Source organism: Perna viridis, chromosome 1 (assembly GCF_037379345.1).
Source record: "Perna viridis isolate PV_CMFRI_1.1 ecotype Kerala chromosome 1, ASM3737934v1, whole genome shotgun sequence".
Classification (NCBI taxonomy): domain Eukaryota; kingdom Metazoa; phylum Mollusca; class Bivalvia; order Mytilida; family Mytilidae; genus Perna; species Perna viridis.
In genome coordinates this window covers 9,315,656-9,334,336 of record NC_142445.1, presented here as the reverse complement: position 1 = coordinate 9,334,336, position 18,681 = coordinate 9,315,656, and the positions used below count along the sequence as shown (strand labels likewise).

The 18,681-nt window shown below is 30.6% G+C and overlaps 1 protein-coding gene across 3 annotated transcripts in view; it reads right to left on the bottom strand.

The window, feature by feature from the left end:
- Positions 1 to 495: 495 nt before the first annotated feature.
- The window catches only part of LOC148627142 (centrosomal protein of 41 kDa B-like), a 28,433-nt gene continuing 10,247 nt past the window's right edge, over positions 496 to 18,681 (bottom strand). Inside the window, exons 1-10 of one of the 3 annotated variants that reach the window (XM_088568391.1) lie at positions 13,512 to 13,761; positions 7,908 to 7,969; positions 7,495 to 7,543; positions 6,344 to 6,497; positions 5,556 to 5,695; positions 5,077 to 5,144; positions 4,803 to 4,917; positions 3,959 to 4,144; positions 2,518 to 2,671; positions 496 to 1,916 (exon numbers count right to left, since the gene is read on the bottom strand). In XM_088568391.1, coding sequence (XP_088424517.1) covers positions 2,550 to 2,671; positions 3,959 to 4,144; positions 4,803 to 4,917; positions 5,077 to 5,144; positions 5,556 to 5,695; positions 6,344 to 6,497; positions 7,495 to 7,543; positions 7,908 to 7,969; positions 13,512 to 13,641 — 1,026 coding nt within the window. In that variant the 5' untranslated portion in view covers positions 13,642 to 13,761 and the 3' untranslated portion in view covers positions 496 to 1,916; positions 2,518 to 2,549. Of the gene's footprint in view, positions 1,917 to 2,517; positions 2,672 to 3,958; positions 4,145 to 4,802; positions 4,918 to 5,076; positions 5,145 to 5,555; positions 5,696 to 6,343; positions 6,498 to 7,494; positions 7,544 to 7,907; positions 7,970 to 10,212; positions 10,321 to 13,511; positions 13,762 to 18,681 lie in introns of those variants that run through there. The other 2 variants (XM_088568400.1, XM_088568383.1) reach the window with 2 other exon arrangements.

Genomic DNA, 18,681 nt, shown 5'->3' with positions numbered 1-18,681 from the left:
GAGAATAAGATTTGGAAAGAAATAACATAAAAAATAGCAAAGAAACGTCAAAAGGGCTTTAACTCTAACATGGCTTAACAGATTATAACAAAAATTAGACCACAGATAGATCTCATCATGCTGAACACTTTCACTTGGTCAGAAATTGGCTTAACCTTACGATTTAAGAGATATATGCGAAAAACTACTGTCTGACCTATGTTATATTTTTAGTAATGGCGGTCACGTTTTTCTAAGAATCAAAAACCCCAAATCTGTGCTATGCAGGATTACCCAAGGAACATTCATACCAAGTTTGGTTTCAATTGGTCGAGTAGTGTCAGAGGAGAAGTTTTGAAAAATTGTTAATGCCTTTGGCCAGGCGAGCTAAAAAGACCTCTTGTTTTTATCGATGTTGCATTCCATTTGTTCATTTTGACCTGGTGATATTTGATATCAGTCCTGGTTATTATTCTCCTTAATGCAATTAAGGAACCATGTATATATAACACCATATAGATAAATATCTGCAGTTTATCATGTGTACATACTATGATATTTACAAATAAATACATAACAGTTCATACAAATATATAGTTTATAGAACAATGAAAACCATAGCAGGAAAATTTGCAGTGTCACAATCATTCAAACGGCAAAATCTTTACATAGAATTTAAAGAAGAAACAATGTTCTGAAATGACAAATTACATTATTTACGGGAAATTTATCTTTTATAATTTACAAGCAATTTACATTAATTTAAAATAATTTTTAATTCAAAACTTACAGAGATTAATGAAAGGTTTTCTACTACCATTTTTCAGTATTTGTGGACAAGGTGGAGTTAGGCTCTTAATAATTGAGCATTTTCACCTTTCTGACTGGTCCAGTTAAATTACATTTCTTAGTTCAACCCAAATATCAGGAATGAAAATGTAAAATGATTTTAAATGACTGAGATCATAATTAAATCTTTTTAGCATAGCTTATTTCTTGGAAAGCATTTCAAATACTGTAGGAAACTTATAAAATGAAAATAAAGACAAAAACATGCTATGTCATCACAATGGCAGCACATGATGAAGAAATATTCATAAACAGTTTGTCAAAATAAATTGTGTAAATCATTGGATTCACATAATTTGTATGATAAAAAATTTGTAATTAAGAAAATAATATACCAGTACCTGTTCAACATTCACCAACATTTACATAAAATGTATTAAATCAAAAAGTACTACAAGTTGTTCAAAATCTATTTCTAATAATTTACCGGTACAGAAAGTTCTAACATTTACAATTTCAGTTATTAAAAGTACCCGAAATCAAAACAAAACTTTAAGCTTAAACTGTATGCCATTAATCAATTTGTTCTTAACTAAATACTTTAAAAAATTACCAAAGAATGTGTTTATCAACAAGGGTACATAATCAATAAAAAATTCTTGTAATTCATTCATTTTCATTAGTAAGATATAAGTGACCATTATAAGGTTCACAAGTGAAAACATACACTATTTCAATAGAGCACTATGTATGGACGGAATAAGTTTAACGAGACCTTCAACCCTACAGACTGCAGTATTATACTTTATTCTTCCATGGATGTAACCACATGAGTAATATATTGCTTTGAAGACACTGACATCAGACACAGCATCCTGTCACACTCCCATATCCCATCAATACTAAACAGCAGAAAACAAATTTGTTCACAGTTTTGTTCATCTTTTTTTAGACAATAAATCCTAGACATTTAAGGTTTTGAGCATTTTTTCCACAACAAAAATCAGAAGTATCAAAACTGGTATGATAATCAATGATGAAACCACACAGAGTGTACAAAAGGGGGAAACCCAGTCAAACACTGAGTAAAAATATCAATACTGCAGTTATCTGTGAACACTTGGGATTCTAATCTCTCCTCATACAACCTGAAATGCACAAAAGGTGTTTTGGTTTTCATTAAATGGCTAAATTTTTTACACATCAAGTTTCAATCAGACCAAATAACCATCCATAATATGATAATTAATTGGAAATAGTGAATAACCAAAACATTATCACAAGTGCCGAAGAACGCCTATATTTAAGGAGTGTGCAGAACTTGTTTATTAATATTTCCAACATGAATTTTAAATTCTGTGATTGGCGGATTGATATCAAAGATGTGACATCTTGGCGGGAGAAAGTCCAAGAGTGAAATTACAGAATTTATTTCACAGAATGAATTATTGAAATTTATTATACTAGGAACATTCATTAAACACTGCTATCTATATAATAATTATAATTATCAGGTTCAAGTTAAGTTGTTCATCTTTTCATTAAAGAGATATACATTGCAATAGAAAAATACACAACATTCACATTTATGTCTTTAAAATTGACATTTTCCCCATTTCTTATGCAAGAACTTACTTTCTTTTAAAGAATTAAAAAGACAGAAACAAATTGAGCAAAAGCATCTTTGTAAATGCATAGTAATCAAGTGCTTGCTGACATTTCTACAAGAAAGCATGTAAAACTACCTACACATCCATTCACAGCCAGTACATTCACCCTGGTTATTTAAACGGTGGTCTATGCGATGATACTGCTCCTGACATATAACTCCTGGCTGTACCCACTGAAGATGTTTTACCCATTCTGCTATTACTGGCTACAGTGCTGGCATTTGAAAGACGACCTGAAATTATAATTTTACAAAAAGTTTGAGATTAAGCTTAGAACCTTTTTTAATTTCCCATAAAAATATCTAATACATTCTTTGCAATTTTCTTTTAAGATTACAAGCAAATGTTTTAACAAGTATGTGCAACTCCAGTTACAACATACACAATATAACATGAAAGAAAACATTTAAAATTCCAAAACCTAAAAAACATTCTTCTTATAAAACTTTTAGAGTGGAAAATAAACAAAAAATTAACAAATAAATTATTTTTATGGCTGTGGAAATTTTAACACCCTTTAAAAATTCAAGAGGAAAAAAAGTGTTATGGGTTTGAATGAAAATAATTTGAAAATATTAAGAACATGCAATTAAACAGGGTTTTTTTTAAAGTTGTTTGAAGAACATACATATAAATGTTTAGCACATATGCTTAATATCAAACACAAAAAGATTTATTCAAATATATAAGGCTTTATTCTCTTTAAAACCAAGTTCTTTCTAAACAAATCCATGCAATAATATTAATGCTATTTGACCTTTGACCCAAATAAATCATATCAAAGCAGATTAGTATTAATTTTGACAAAGATTAATCACTATGAAGTCACTACTGACTCAGTTAAATACACCAATTGTTAGGTTAATCTCTGACATAATTCATCAAATTAAATTCCTGATTATCAGGTACACTTGTATTACACTTACTGCTTTTACCTAAAATATAAATTGATTTTTAGTCATTCAATGACTCAACTATACGTACTACTCTTTGGAAAAAAAACTTAATTCCTTACAAAAGTCAACTACATTGCACTGTCAGTGTATGTACAATGTATAATAGAAAAAAATCATAATACACCAAATTCTAATTCACTTGCCTCACAGCTGAGACTTATGATGATGTTTCGTATGGAAGAATGATCAAACAGCACTTCTAATGTTTTAGTTAGAAATACACACAGCAGATGACTTAATTCATGGAGCACTGACTAATACTCAAATAAAAGTCTGAATATAAACTACACATCATTTCATACTGCACAAAAATTTTGTAAAACAAAACAGATATACTTTCTAACATCCGAGAATTATGCCCTGTAAAGTAACCAATAAGATATATCTTAAATTTTGTCATCAGTAATCTCCCTTCTTTTCAATCATTTTGTTGAAGAAAATCTCTTCACTGAAACAAATTTAAAATTGCTTCTGTAATTTATTCAATAAATGAAAAGAGCAAGCTTAGCATGAAAAAATGAAACCAGCAAGGTATCGTTATCTCCCATCACACTTTCTACTTACTTCCAGTGCTCCTATCAGACAAAGCACTATCTAAGTACATGTTAAGTCTATCTACATCGTGTACATCAAATTCTTTCTGTGTTGCATGAATAACTTCCTTCGGTGGTTTAGCAGCTTCTGTCACATTTTGATTTGGTGTACCAGTAAACAAACCCTCAGGGAAAGCCTTGTATGCTACCCTCATACCTACAACAAATGGCCTTCTGGGTTAAACATAGATCTCTTCTACTTATCAGATAAAAAGACGTATAAAAATATTTATTGAAACTTTTTAGGGCATTGCATTAAATATTTTTTCGGTAATGTCTTTCAAATAAAAGTTTGATTTAAACACATATTACTAGGATATTATTAGCAGAATAACTCTAGAGTGAAAGATACATTAAAAACAATTCAGGGATATCATAGAAACCCATAGAGAACTTGCAGATGTTTTGTTTTACAAAATTAATTCCTTATTATTTAAACCTGTAATTCCTTTATTCACTTAATTAGTCCAATTCTATTACAGACGCCTTCCGATAAAAGTATAAGTAAAAAAATATATAAAAATGTTCAACCATGTGATTTAGCATTTGAATGTTAGGAGGTAACATATTAATTTTATGTAGGCTCAACAGTTTAAGTTGTAATATATATCCAAACAGTGTTAATAAATCTAAAATCATGTTGGAATCTGAATGAAAACCCAGCATTTCGGAGTTTGAATGAAAATCCAGTATGTAAGATTTGTCTTTGTACTACACACACATAATGTAAGGGGAATAACTATTGAGAACTTACAACAAAGTCCAATGATACATTATAATGTTAAGTTAACAGACACACATTTGAAGTGACTTACCCCCTGACAACATAAATAAGTTGTCATAACCTCTCTGGACTAGAGTTGTAGCAGCATTTGGAGCCATTCTTTCATCTTCATCATAAATTAAAATTATTTTTCCTGGAACATTTTTCTTTGGAAAGTTAAGGAAACTTTAAAATATTCATTGGAAAACTACTAAATGCTAAGAATGTTAAAAATAAAGAGTTATATCAGAAATTAAGTACAAAGTTGTGGAACTAAGTTCAAATGGACTAAAGATTATTTTATGGAAATGACATAAAAAGGATACAAAAGCTAACATTTCTTTGGTTTCAAAATTTGTTGCTCTAGACAAGTAGGCTGTTGGGTAACTTCTCGCTGAAAATCAAAGAAATCTTATAAAAATGACAATATAGAGTACAAAGGCCTAGTTTAACTACATTCTATCCCCATAGTGACCTTCAAAAGAGATATGCTATTTCAATACAGTGACTTAATAGTTTATTTGAAAAAGAAAATCAAAACTATTGCTTACTACCTATCGTTTAATAAATCATATTTGCATAGATAAAAATGAGATGGTACTAGATTTATAATGCTCAATTCAAACATGCGAAATTTTCAACTTGACGGAAAATTAAGTCTGTTACATTTGTTTGTTTTGTTTGTTTGTTTGTTGGGGTTTAACGTCCGAGCAGCAATATTTCAGCTATACTTAGACGATCTGTTACATTTGTATATGTAACTTAATATCAACACATTTTGAGTATAAAATCTATAGTAACTGACCTGATATGATATGACATTGATCATAATCATCTTTGATTCTAATATCTAACAATAAATATGGACTGCCATCATCTAACAGGTCATGTTTGGGTGGGGGTGGAGGCTTGTCTATATCTATTTCTCCTACTCCTCGTACCACACTGAAATAAACAATTCAGAAATTCTCACGAACCTAAATATGGGAAATAACAATGTAAAATACATATTTAAGTACCACTTAGTCTAAGAATCAGGCAAAATGTGTGTAAGACAAAATGTGTGAGGCATCTTTTCTTTTTTTATGGTTATCTTCAGCATATGTTGGTCAGAGTAACATTGTTGACCCTTCCCCATAGACCAGATTCAGACCCTCCAATCCTTCACCATTGTTCAGATTCAGACTCTCCAATGCTTCACCACAATCCAGATTCAGACCCTCCAATCCTTCACCACCGTCCAGTCAGACCCTCACCACCAACTTCCTAGTTCATTTTATGGTAAATCAATATTTTTTTTAATATTTCTATAACCCTTTTGAATACTTGGCCCTTGAACAATGGATCCCCACATATTTCATGAGACCCTAATTCCTCTTGGAACACCTACCCTTATAATGTAGATCTTTGAACATCTGCCCTTGTAATGTAGATTGTTGAACACCTACCCTTGTAATGTAGATCTTTGAACACCTACCCTTGTAATGTAGATCTTTGAACACCTACCCTTGTAATGTAGATCGCTGAACACCTACCCTTGTAATGTAAATCTTTGAACACCTACCCTTGTAATGTAGATCGTTGAACACCTACCCTTGTAATGTAGATCTTTTTCCTGATTTATCCGCTTCTCCATAATCCCCCTCTGTCAATGCTAATGAAGGAGCTGGGCTAATTCTTTGTCCTCCCTGAATTCTCTGAATTTCTAAATCAGCTGTGTCAGGTCTTGTTGAATAGTTACCATTGTCTGAAAAAAATATAGTAATCAATAAAACTCTTCATTTTTTTTTAATTAGCCATTTCTGTCTTCTAGATGAATTGACAACTGTGTATTATAGGATCTTTCTGGTAAAAAACTTGTTTGCTTAAATACCTTTTCAAGAATTAATGAATAGCCTTAATGTGGCATGCTGGCAATCTTAACTTACATATTAGGTTAAGGTTTTGTTTGTTCAGTTACCATGACAACAGTTACACAAGCTAACAGAAAACTATTTTCCTTTTGTTTGTTGTTCTTGGAAGTATTTCAGATCTCTACAATTCATAAATATGGTCATGCTTTTTATTACATTGAAAGTAATGAATTTGTTCCAAGAAAATCTTCATCTCATGGACGGATGGCTCATGTACTTATTCAAAAAACCTGCTATCTATTAATTGATTTCATCAGTTGTTTCCGATCCCCAGGAACACAATAAGCTTAACTAAATGAACAAGGCAGTCTCTGATTTAGATATTAAAACTATCTACTAAACAACAAGGGAAATACAAAGAAGATGAAATGTTTGATCCTGAAAAAAAGTTATGGTCCATATATTCATATGGAGAAAGTATATACTGAGTTTGGACAGGATATAGAAGGATGCTGATTTTAGAGTCTTCAAAGGGATACTGTGGACAACAAACAAAATGGAGGATAGCTGGTAGTTAAGTAATTATATACTTTTTTTGGTGATGAGATAAAACAATGGATCAATGTAGGTCACACAGTCTTGACACCAACACGATAACATATATTTACTGGCTTTGAACTAAATTACTATCCTAATTTTTCAACCACACAAAATGGTTCACAGTTGTACAATAAAATTGGAACTAACAGACAATACTGAACACATTTCATTCATCATGACATGGTAAATAAATGTCCCTCATGTTATACTCAACAAACATTTCTTAACAACATAATCCTTGAGTTCATTTTACACTTAAGATATGCAAAAGCATCATGGGAGGTTACTTACTCATAGAACTATTGCATGTGTCTCTGTTGTATTCCCAAACCTTTACAACCTGTTAAAATAAAGTATACATAATATCAGCTATAGCTATCAGTACATAGTAAAAACTTTTTTTTAGCTGTGCTTCTTCAAGATTTAAAAGTACTCATGGTTGAGGAGATTTTAGAACAGCAACGCTAGTATCAGTTTCTATGATCTTTCTGAGAAAAAAACTCCAAGAATGAAACAATTTCAAAAACTAAAACCAATAATATCTTTCTGGTTTCCATCAAAGAGATTTATTTCCAAAAAATGCCATTTAACCCTTTGTTGTGTTGTGTTTGTATACTAGTACTGTGTGCATTTTAAGGTATTCACCAGAGTTTTATTGTAAGTTTCCTGTTTCCACTTTGACTACTTGTATTAAAATTATTTACCAACTGAACAAAAGTTGATGGTTTCATCCGTTTGAATATTTCGTCTTTTTTGAATCTGTAATCTAAACAAGAAAAAATATCAGTTTATAAAAGGTAGTAAATTCCAACCTAATATTTTTTTCAGTATCAAAATAAAAGTCAGGCATCCACCTACTTGTGAGTAAAACATCTATGGAAAAATGGTAAATCTGTGAGCGATGGCTCACTAGTGATACCCCACTGTCAATCGGGATAGAAGGAAAATAAAAACAAACATGAAGTTGTTGTTGACTTTTTCTGAAAATGGAACCCATCATATGGCATACCTACAGGAAATATGTGTTAACATTTCCAACTGCTGTGATGCGTAGTTGCTGAGAAAAGTGCAAGGAACTAATAGAGTAAAAAAATAAAGTCTGCCGTAAACAAGAATTTTTTCCAAATATGGATCCAATCATATTTCATAAACCTACAGAAAGAATGTATTAAAAATTCAAACCACTGCAAGGAGTAATTGCTGAAAAAAACTGAGTAGAAAAAAATTATGGAAAGAAACATAGACATGGGTAAAACAGTATACTTCCTCTCCTACGGAACGGGGAAAAAATAAAACAATAATGACCATGTAAACTAAACAAAACTCAAGTCAAGAACCTAGAAAAAAAAATTATGTCACTCTAAACTACATTAAAACCAGTCGATACAAAACACCTTCAGATTCAAGAATATTTTGTGCCCTTTTCTGTATTATCAATTTTTCCACTTCCCTCAAAATTGTGACACCATTAAGACAAAGAAACATGTAAACCAAATTAATGCACATATTTTCAAATGAAAACTTAACTTCAAAGATCTTTAAAAAAATGTTTAATGCTTGGTTGCTTAATTCAGACCCTAGGCACAATAACACCACTATGATATGTACATGCCTCCACTTGGAAACATCTTCTTTATCTCCAGGTTACAGAAATGTACTTGAAGTGTTAGGCAAGTTCATGAGAGAGGTTTTTCTAAATGCTAGGCCATACTTTAATAGAATTTATCGTCAATGACTATCTTTAAATATGTTATCGTCAATGACTATCTTTTTCAATACATATCACCCACTGTAGGGTTTAGATTAAATGAAATGATGTTACTTGAATCTATTTGATCAAGCATCAAGTTTCCATTAGCTTATGTGTTCAATAATTCAAAGTTTGCAAGTTTATGTGAAAACTTCAATACATTACTTATAAAATGACAGCACAAACATATAGATATTCTATAGTTGCATTAAAATTTCTGTTGGAAGAGTTATGACTTTTACTATGCTTAACTTCCCATCAAATTAGAATTCTGCATGCATACTGAATATTGGTCACAGAGAAAACTGTTAATATAATTCAGTGTATATTTTACAGAGAATCAATGTTACTTCCTGTGGTCTTCACATAGTACATGTAAATAGACTGTATGAAGCACTAACAGTAGCAGTTAGGTTTTCAACATTAATATCTATACTGGGCTTCACACTGGCTTAGATATGAGCAATTTTCTTTCATTTTGTTTCTTACATACATATACCACAATTGGTTTTGAACCACAAATCTTACTACATGTAATTAAATTACAATAACTAGAAGTTTAAATCTACTTATAAAGAAAGTACTTATAGAACTACTAGGATACAATATATATACACATAGGTTTGAAACAAGATTCTCTTTTTTCCATATAAATGAATGAGAATGATAAATGATTTCATGTGTTCCTGTCAAATATCAAATGTAAACTGTTTCTGCCAATTATAACCAAAAAAGAACACACTGAACCTAAATAATTGGATTTAGAAATTCTATATATCAGATTCTCACAAACCTTCTATTCATTACATGTCTAAAGATCATTAAGTTCTTAAATACATACCTGTTAAACTTCTCCTTAAAAGTACTTTACAAGGATCAGTGTATCAATATTGTTTTAGAAACTTTTATTTAGCTGTGATTTTTATAGATTATACCTAAATATATTACTGTAACAATTGACAGTGCAAATTTTTAGATGAGATTATACAGCTGAAAAAATGTGAAAGTCAACATGACAGAGTATTAACTTAATACTGTTTCACAATGCAAAAATACAGAAATGCTTCAATTTCATGCAAATACAAATTCTTCTATACATAGCAAATATATCTATAATTCTAGTATACTCATTCTGAAGTAATTCTTTTGAATAAACATATCAAATTTTCTAGAATGTTCAATGAATAGATCCATGTAAGTTTAAAACATGATAACATTGCTGCATGAAAAAGTAATTAATTTTAAGAACTGAAACTTACAACTATCTGGTTTGAGATAGCTATGTCTGTGACTTTCCAGTCCACTCATTTAAGGTCCATTCAAAGTCTTTTTTTTTTGTTTAACACCCTGTGAATTCATATCTTATAACTTGAATAAGTATTTCTCTAAACAAAGGAATCTTTCATATGAAACAATGATTTAATTAAATATACTTATAGACCTAATCAAAATCTTTAAAAAAAAAATATCCTTAATGGATTAAAATCGTTTCCCCTTCAACAGCCTTTAAAAAGTAAGGAGCTACATAATGGTAATGCATGATATGGTACTAGTGAAGCAAAGATGTGTAGAAAAATATCCCAGGGAAACAATCCATGTACTCATTCAGTGGTGTATTAGGAGTTACAGATAAGAATGGGTATCCTGTGTTCTCAAAGGGCAAAGTTCATTTTTTGCTATGGAATTCCCCCAAAAAGACATTGATTGATCAATATTGTAAAATATGTCTACAAAGTGAAAGTAAAAGTTACATGACAAACAGAGTCATTAGTATACAATAGAATTTACATTACAAATTGTTTTCATGTATTTGAAAGCAAAATAAGACTGTGTGCACAACATTTCACTGACAATACTGATTCAAATGGCTTCCTTCAAAGATAGGTACTGCTCCCAGTGCATCGTTTCATTTTCCTTGGCTTTAGGAAATGTTTAAGACACCAATGATTTCCATAACTGCTTTGTTCTAGTAGAACTGTTTTCCTCTCTAACCATTTACTTAGGTATTCAAGACAAGATAACTGGAGCTGTGGACATGCTTGATATCTATCTTTCAAAAAGATGTTCTCTTGTGTTGGGATAAGATGGACCCAATGGCTTGACACAAGTATAAAAATTAGTATGAAGTCTATTTTCAAATCATAATTCACTACATTACATGTAAAGGTATATTTTTGTAAGGTTTCAACTAAAATGCTCTAATGCAGTGATACATTGCAGAATAAAAATTGTTGTCCAGTAGCCATGGCTCAGTAGCCCATGACTACTAGATTTTGAGCTGGGCAAATTGGGTAAAATTTAGTTGAACATATTGAAAATATTAAAAAAAAATATCTGGGCTACCAGCTTGTATTTCCTAATATTCACCACTGCATTGGTCTAAGTATATACCACAAGGCTCCAGAAATATCAACCATACTTCTAACTGAAGTATCAACAGTAATCATCAAATAAATACAAACAAAACCAAAAACATCACAAAACAAGAATTTTAAAGTAAAAAGGATTGACAATATTCCTGATAAGAAATCACACCATGTATCAAAATAGCTGACAAATACCATTTTAATGTAAGGTACATAATCTGGGCACTCTATAAGTTTCTATACTGGATTTATTTGATGAATGCAGCATTATCAAAACTACGAGAACATATCAACAAAACTCAAATAATAACCTAAATATGCCGAACTTTAACCAGTGAGAACATATCGACAAAACTCAAATAATAACCTAAATATGCCTAACTTTAACTAGTGAGAACATATCAACTCAAATAAAAACCTAAATATGCCTAACTTTAACCAGTGAGGACATATCAACAAAACTCAAATACTAACCTAAATATGCCTAACTTTAACCAGTTAGTTTTCACAATTTGAGATAAAAAGTACACCAATATGACCGAGAGTTAAGAATCTAATTGCCATCACCCACTCAGTTTGTCATCAGTGATATGATAATCTGGTTTTATTGAGTCTTTTTTTCATAAAACTTCAATCCGAAAAAAAAAGATATATTTTTAATGTAGAAACCAGTTAGACCTTGTTAATAAATACCATCTATAATGAACCTGACCATGTCCCATTGTAGTTAAAATAGTATTATTCTAATATCTCTATTTAACCACTGATCACTCTGATCATATTAATTGTTGGTGCACTGGTAGCTTTATCCTAAAATTCCCATTTCCATAATAGGGATATCTCATTTCATACAAGGAATAAAGAAGTTTGAACTAAATCAATCTTTTCATGCCAATTTCAATTGTAGTCATTCATTTATCCAAATTAAATTTTCAATGAAGACATTTTATATTAAATCAATATGTATAGTTTCATTAAATCTACAATGAATTAAAATCATTAACAGGTAAACAATTTCATTTTTAAAATGTCAGGGATATATACAATTCTCTTAGCAACACTTGACTTAAGTATTGATATTCTAAAACAGTCTCTGTGCTTTATATGTCTATATGTAATTGCTACACAGATAAAACAGACATAGGGAGCTTTAAAGTAGGATAACATCGACATTTTTTGGGTTTTAATAAGCATAAATTTCAATTGTCTATTTTTAACTGGCTTCATCACAAAGACCTTTGAAAAAAGTCTTTAGAACATGATTGATCCCAAGTTTGTTGACTTGTTTTTGTCTTTCCTTCAATGTACAATGCCTGTACCTAAGCTTAGGTCTGAAGGGCCAAGAAATAATACAATTTTTGTAATTTGGGTTTATCCTATGTCACTATATACATATGTACTTTCCATTTTAAGATAAAACATATCTCTTTCACTTTAAGTGCCTTTTTTTCATAAATGCATGCTGTGATTTCCTAAATAGCCCATTTATCAGAGGAAGAATTTATTTAAACATGATGCACCATACCATTCAATTAAGCTTTTTAAAAGCACAAATCTACTTTACTGAAACAATTTATACCTTATTTATTACATCCAATAATATTAGCTACACTAATGGCAAAGAATATCTACAACAAACTACCTCAAGCGAGTGTTTCCTGGTAAAATACTAATTTACAGTTAGACAAGAACCACTAATATTTCACTTTTAAACTGAAAATAATCCCTATACCGGTAATGTTTTACTGCTTGTATTATTGAAGCCATACCACTGACTTTCCCATCATATAAAATCTTTAATGCTTAACTTACCCCAAACTAACACAGCTGAAGGGGACATGGATACACATGACAACAAGCAAGTTTTTACTGATGAACCATACTTCTCCACTAACAAGCTTTATTTATAAGGCAACTAACTACATACAGTAGAACAGCAAGAGAGAAAATTAAATATGTATTTCTATAACTATCTTTCTGCTTTATACCCTATATTTACATCAACCTTCAATGTAAAGAGGTCTAAGATATGTACAGAGAAAAAAATGACTAACTATGAAAGCTTTTGTATGAAAATTATTTGAATGATAAAAAAACATCTTACTCTAGCCATTAAGAGAAAAAAATAATTTAAAACAAAATATAATCAAGAAAATCTATCACTCAGTATCAGGAAAATGTGTAAGAATTACCTTTGGAAAGCTGTGTTAATATCTTAACTAATTCCAATCTATTTTCCTTAAATACTTTTGGTCTTATTGGTGGTAACCTTGGAGACAAGTAACTTGTGTTATGTGTAGCTAAATTTCCTTTCTTTGGCATCTTCAGTGATTATCAGAATTCCTTGTTGCATAGAAATCCTAAAATCTCACTATCATACACTTAAATCCCTCATAATTAGTCCCTTATTGCCTCTGCCCTTCAATTCAACAAGTTAAAATACTCTCTCTTTTATCAATAACTTAGCGGTAGACTTTTAAATCGTCAGCCATTCATATTTACTTATATAACGCGATCTGGCTTATCCGATTGCAACAAAAAACGAAATGATTTTTGTTCTTCTGATTGTTACCAACGCAAACCCTCTTACAGTGGAACACCTTATAAATATTTGAATGCCATTTATTTGAGATAAAGAAATCTAGTGTTGATTTATTTGAATCAAAGCTGATTATACACTTTATTAAATTCTATATTTATAAATGTAACTGTTAAATCGCCTTTAACAATTCAAATCTTTGAAACATAGTTTGTACAAGAATCTAAATGGTGTTTAATATAAATTCAGACGGTGCCAATCAGATCTCATATGATCGTCACCTCATTAGTATAGTGAAGGTGATGAGCTGATTAAATATGATTACAAATACTATAATAAGACAGTTAAAGGTTCTAGCAAACACAGGACAGCGCTTGGTTTAGATATTCAAACAGCTTTGACGTACATGTTGGTTAATTAGTATTCAGAGACAACCAAATTCAGGGTGTCAGACCTTTCTTTTATAATTTTCTAATACTCAAAGCACTTCACTGTATGACTGGTGTTGATGTAATTCTCTTTTATGAATATTTCAAAACGGGTGAATAATTCAAGGATGTTAAACTTACATGAACAAATATAGGGATAAATGCAAGTGACATTAATCTTTAAGGAATACACACTCACTAAGTGTCCCATTGCAGATTAGTAATTCATAAATAAAAATTAGACTTCGCCTGTCTAGTCAGCTTTATTGTTTAGAAACACTTGGTAGTTAAGACTTAGAATTTTGTTTCAAGGACAGACACAATGGTATAACATGTTTGATGTCAAACTTTACAGTCCTTGCCAAAAACCAATGTTATTCATTACATCATGGGTATATCTCACTACATTAAGGTGAGATAAAGAGATAAAAACACAAGGCAGGAGGAGTTCAATCTGATTAAAATATGAAAAGGTTTTAGATCATTATTTTTCATCATGATATTCACAGTAATCACCATGATAAAAATGAAACTACCCTAAGTCAAATGTGATGAATGAAGTCAACATTTTAATAGTCATCATTAATAGTGTAATATTAATAGGATAATTAATTGGAAAAAGTGAATGACCAAAATATTATCATGAGTGCCAAAGAACGTCCAGATTTAACGAGTGTATGGAACTTGTTACACACATGAGTTAAATCCTCAAGAGTTCCTCACGATTGATAATATTTTTGTTATTCACGATAACCAATTGATTATTCTATTTATTACATAGATTTCCTCAATTATTCATTGCTATTTTCAACACAAATTTCAAAAAAAAAGTTGTGACATTTTGGAGGGAGAAAGTCCGACAGTGAAATTACCAAATTTATTTCATAGTGTGAATTATCGAAATTAATTTCACTAGGAACATTCGATAAAACACTGCTATCTATATAGTAAATTCAGATCTTATCTATTTTACCAGTACTTCAAGCCAAATTAACATTTATTCAAAGATGTATTACATGTAAAAAAATAACCTCTGAAAGGTGGCCAAACATATTCAAATCTACAGGTTCAACAAGATTAACTTTTTAAAAAAAAGCTGTGGTCATTCATTTGGCATATTTAAGAGAAAATTCAAATTTATGAGGAATGAAAAGTGAATGGAAATATTTTTCAAGATTTAAATTAGAATGACTATTTTGGAAGTTGGTGAGTTTGAAGTATTAGTACTATTGAAATTCTGGCTTATTATAATAGTATTTCAGGGTCTGTTCATTACGACCATCTTGTAATTCTTTGATTAATATCATAAGTGGAAATATTGAGTATAGATGTTGTTGTCTTAATAGATCAAATATCATGCCTTATTACTTGTAGTTGCTAAGACATGAACCTTTGCCAAAGTAAATCATGCAGAAAATGTAAGTCCTACCCATCCCTCCCTTCTATCTTGTGGCAATCCAAATTTGTTGACCCTATCATCCTTGTGTCCCATCCCTTTTTTTCATTCCATCATCATCATTTCATGTTCATTTTATCTTCCCATTTCATGTTCATCGCCTGAATATAGCTAAAATATTGCAGCTCGGGCGTTAAATGCCAATAATCAATCAATCTGTTTATATCACAATATGTACTTACCTGCATGAAAACTTTGTACACTATTCTTGGGCTGTCTACAGTTTTGCTTCAATTTAAATTTCTCAGCACTAACCACCCCCCTCCCTTAACCACTTTTGGTCTGCAAACAACCAGGCTGAAAATTACCAGGGTGACCTTATATTGGTACTGATGTTTTACGTCTTGCTACCCAAGATGCATCTGCTGAGCAAAGTGGCTGAGATTTTGTTCTCTGAGGAGTAGTGATCACAAAGTATACCTATATTGTAGAATGCATCAAATTGATAAAGTGACATAACTTTCGTAAAATTTGTCGAATCCAAATGACAGTGGGATATAGTCAACTACACATGGTTACTAACAATCCACAAAGTATTTATATGTTGTAGTATGCAATTTGTGCTTTTTTTTTCTTGTTTTTATTCTGTACTCTTTTTTTTATAACTTAGTATTTTATGGCGGATATGGTTATCCCAAAACCAACAGGTCTGTTTAGAGGAATTATTTCAAATATGTCGTAAACATTAAAAAAAATCGCCCATATATTTTTGTAAAATGCATTATCTTGAGAAAAACTACCGTATTAAATTGTAAAATAATATAAATTTTTAAAATCATTAACTCTCACATTTTAAAAACACAATACTTACTTTAAAATAAGCTTTTAGGGAAGAGGCAAAATACACATAGTAGCAAAACCACAACTCCAGGTATGGTGTTCATTTATATCAAAAGACCTTACTGCACTCATACATAGAATATCAAGTACAAACTAATGTCTTTCATTTCTTAAAATGTTGAAACACTTTTTATGATCTATCTGGTTATGAGGGGATGCTGTTTTAACAATGACAGGTGAAAAGTAACCTGTTGTACTCCTACTTATGTTACCTGTTAATAATAGTTTTTGAAACAAAGATGTGCTCATGAGATATACTGCACATTTTTGTAAAGTTTGTTATGTTATTTCAGACAAATCTGAATTATTTTAGAGAAAGAAATGTTTATTTTTTCTTCATTAACACAGCTGATAGAGATATTAAAAGAATAAAACCAAAGAACACTAAAATATAGTAGATATAAACTATATTAACATTTTTAATGCAGGACAAAAACTATGAATAATGACAGAAATATTGTTTGCAAAATTGCAATCGACCAGTATTGATCACTGTCAGAATATTGACCAGGTGGTTTAAAAACCAGTAAAAACCTGGTACTGTTATAACCACCTAACCTTTATTTTTGCCTTATTTGCACGAAATTATACGTACATGTAACAATATTTCCCAACAAGAGGAGATTTCTCCATATCATATGGTTAAAATACATGTATATTTTCATGAATTTACATTGTAACATTTTGCATATATCAGACATTGTTATGATTTTTTCCTTGATTTCTTTTCAGTAGTCCACAAGATCAAGCGAGAAGAAAGCAACAGTGAAACAGACCATTTCTATGCTGGGACAAAGTTCATTATTCTCAAGTGCTGGTACATGTATGTGTAGCATGAAGCAGCTGTAAATGTATATGTCAACATCTCTTAATCAAAAAAATATAAAAACATGAAGCCTGACTACTTAGCTTTTATATATTTGTAAAACATAAGAGTTACTTATATTGTAATCTTATACATATTTATCAAACAATTATGCAGAAAAAAGTGAAAAAATGCACAAATATTATTGAAGGCAGACAGGTATAAAACACTCAGCAATAATGATTCATCAAAAAACAGTGGTACTCATGGGGTATGGGTTCACTAGTAACTTTTTTTTGTTTTGGAGAGAAAAAAAGATTGATTTATACTCAAAAGTGCATTTGTGATAAGACATCATATTCCCTATATTCACCACATACCATTGACTTTCCAACTTAATTGGAATCTTAAATTGCTCAAATCTATGAGCTACAAAGTTGTTTTTAGTTTAATGATCTTTAAACTGCATAGTAATTTTACAACAAGTTTTTATCTTTGTTTGAACTGAAAAATTCCTAGAGAAAGTTAATCATTTATTTATTACTTCATACATCTCCAAACCGAAATTTCAAAGTGTGGATCCATTCTTACTTTGAAAATTCAATGAATATTGATAGTCAGTGATTCTCAGTGCAATTCATATTTTGTAAGAAATGCAGAGTTAAGTGTTGGGAAATTTGAGGACATCAACAAACGTGTACAGCCAAGAATACCAAAAGCAATAATACAAAAGAAGATCCAAAAATATATATATTTATAAATGGACTGTATAAATATACACTGCGTTAAAACAAATGGTTATTCTTTAAAAGGACTAAGTTTTGGTCAGTTTATTTAGCTTACAATTTGGTTACATGAATATTTTTTTATTACTTTGAGGTCTTCGTTGACTGCACTTTGATTACATTTTGTTATGTGCAACATAATTAAAGTGACACCTATAATAAAGAATGTATGAAAAGGGGAACAATCCAAACCTCACATGTAGCAGGAATGATGGTGAAGTTGTATAATTGATTGTAAATGTACATTGTATGTTCTTGTTGCAAAGTATTTATGATATATTGATGGTAATGACACCGGGCTTAAGACATATGATATTTTAACCCTGGGGTCAATATTTCGTGGGGGTAAAAATATCATATGACACAGGGTACTTGAATATGATCAGGCCAAAAAAAAATTCTGTCTTTTCGGTAACATCTCCTTCAAAATAAAGGTGGGTAGGTTTTTTTTTTAAATTTATAGATTTGCAGGACATCGAAACCTACCATTTTGCTGATTCTATTATGAC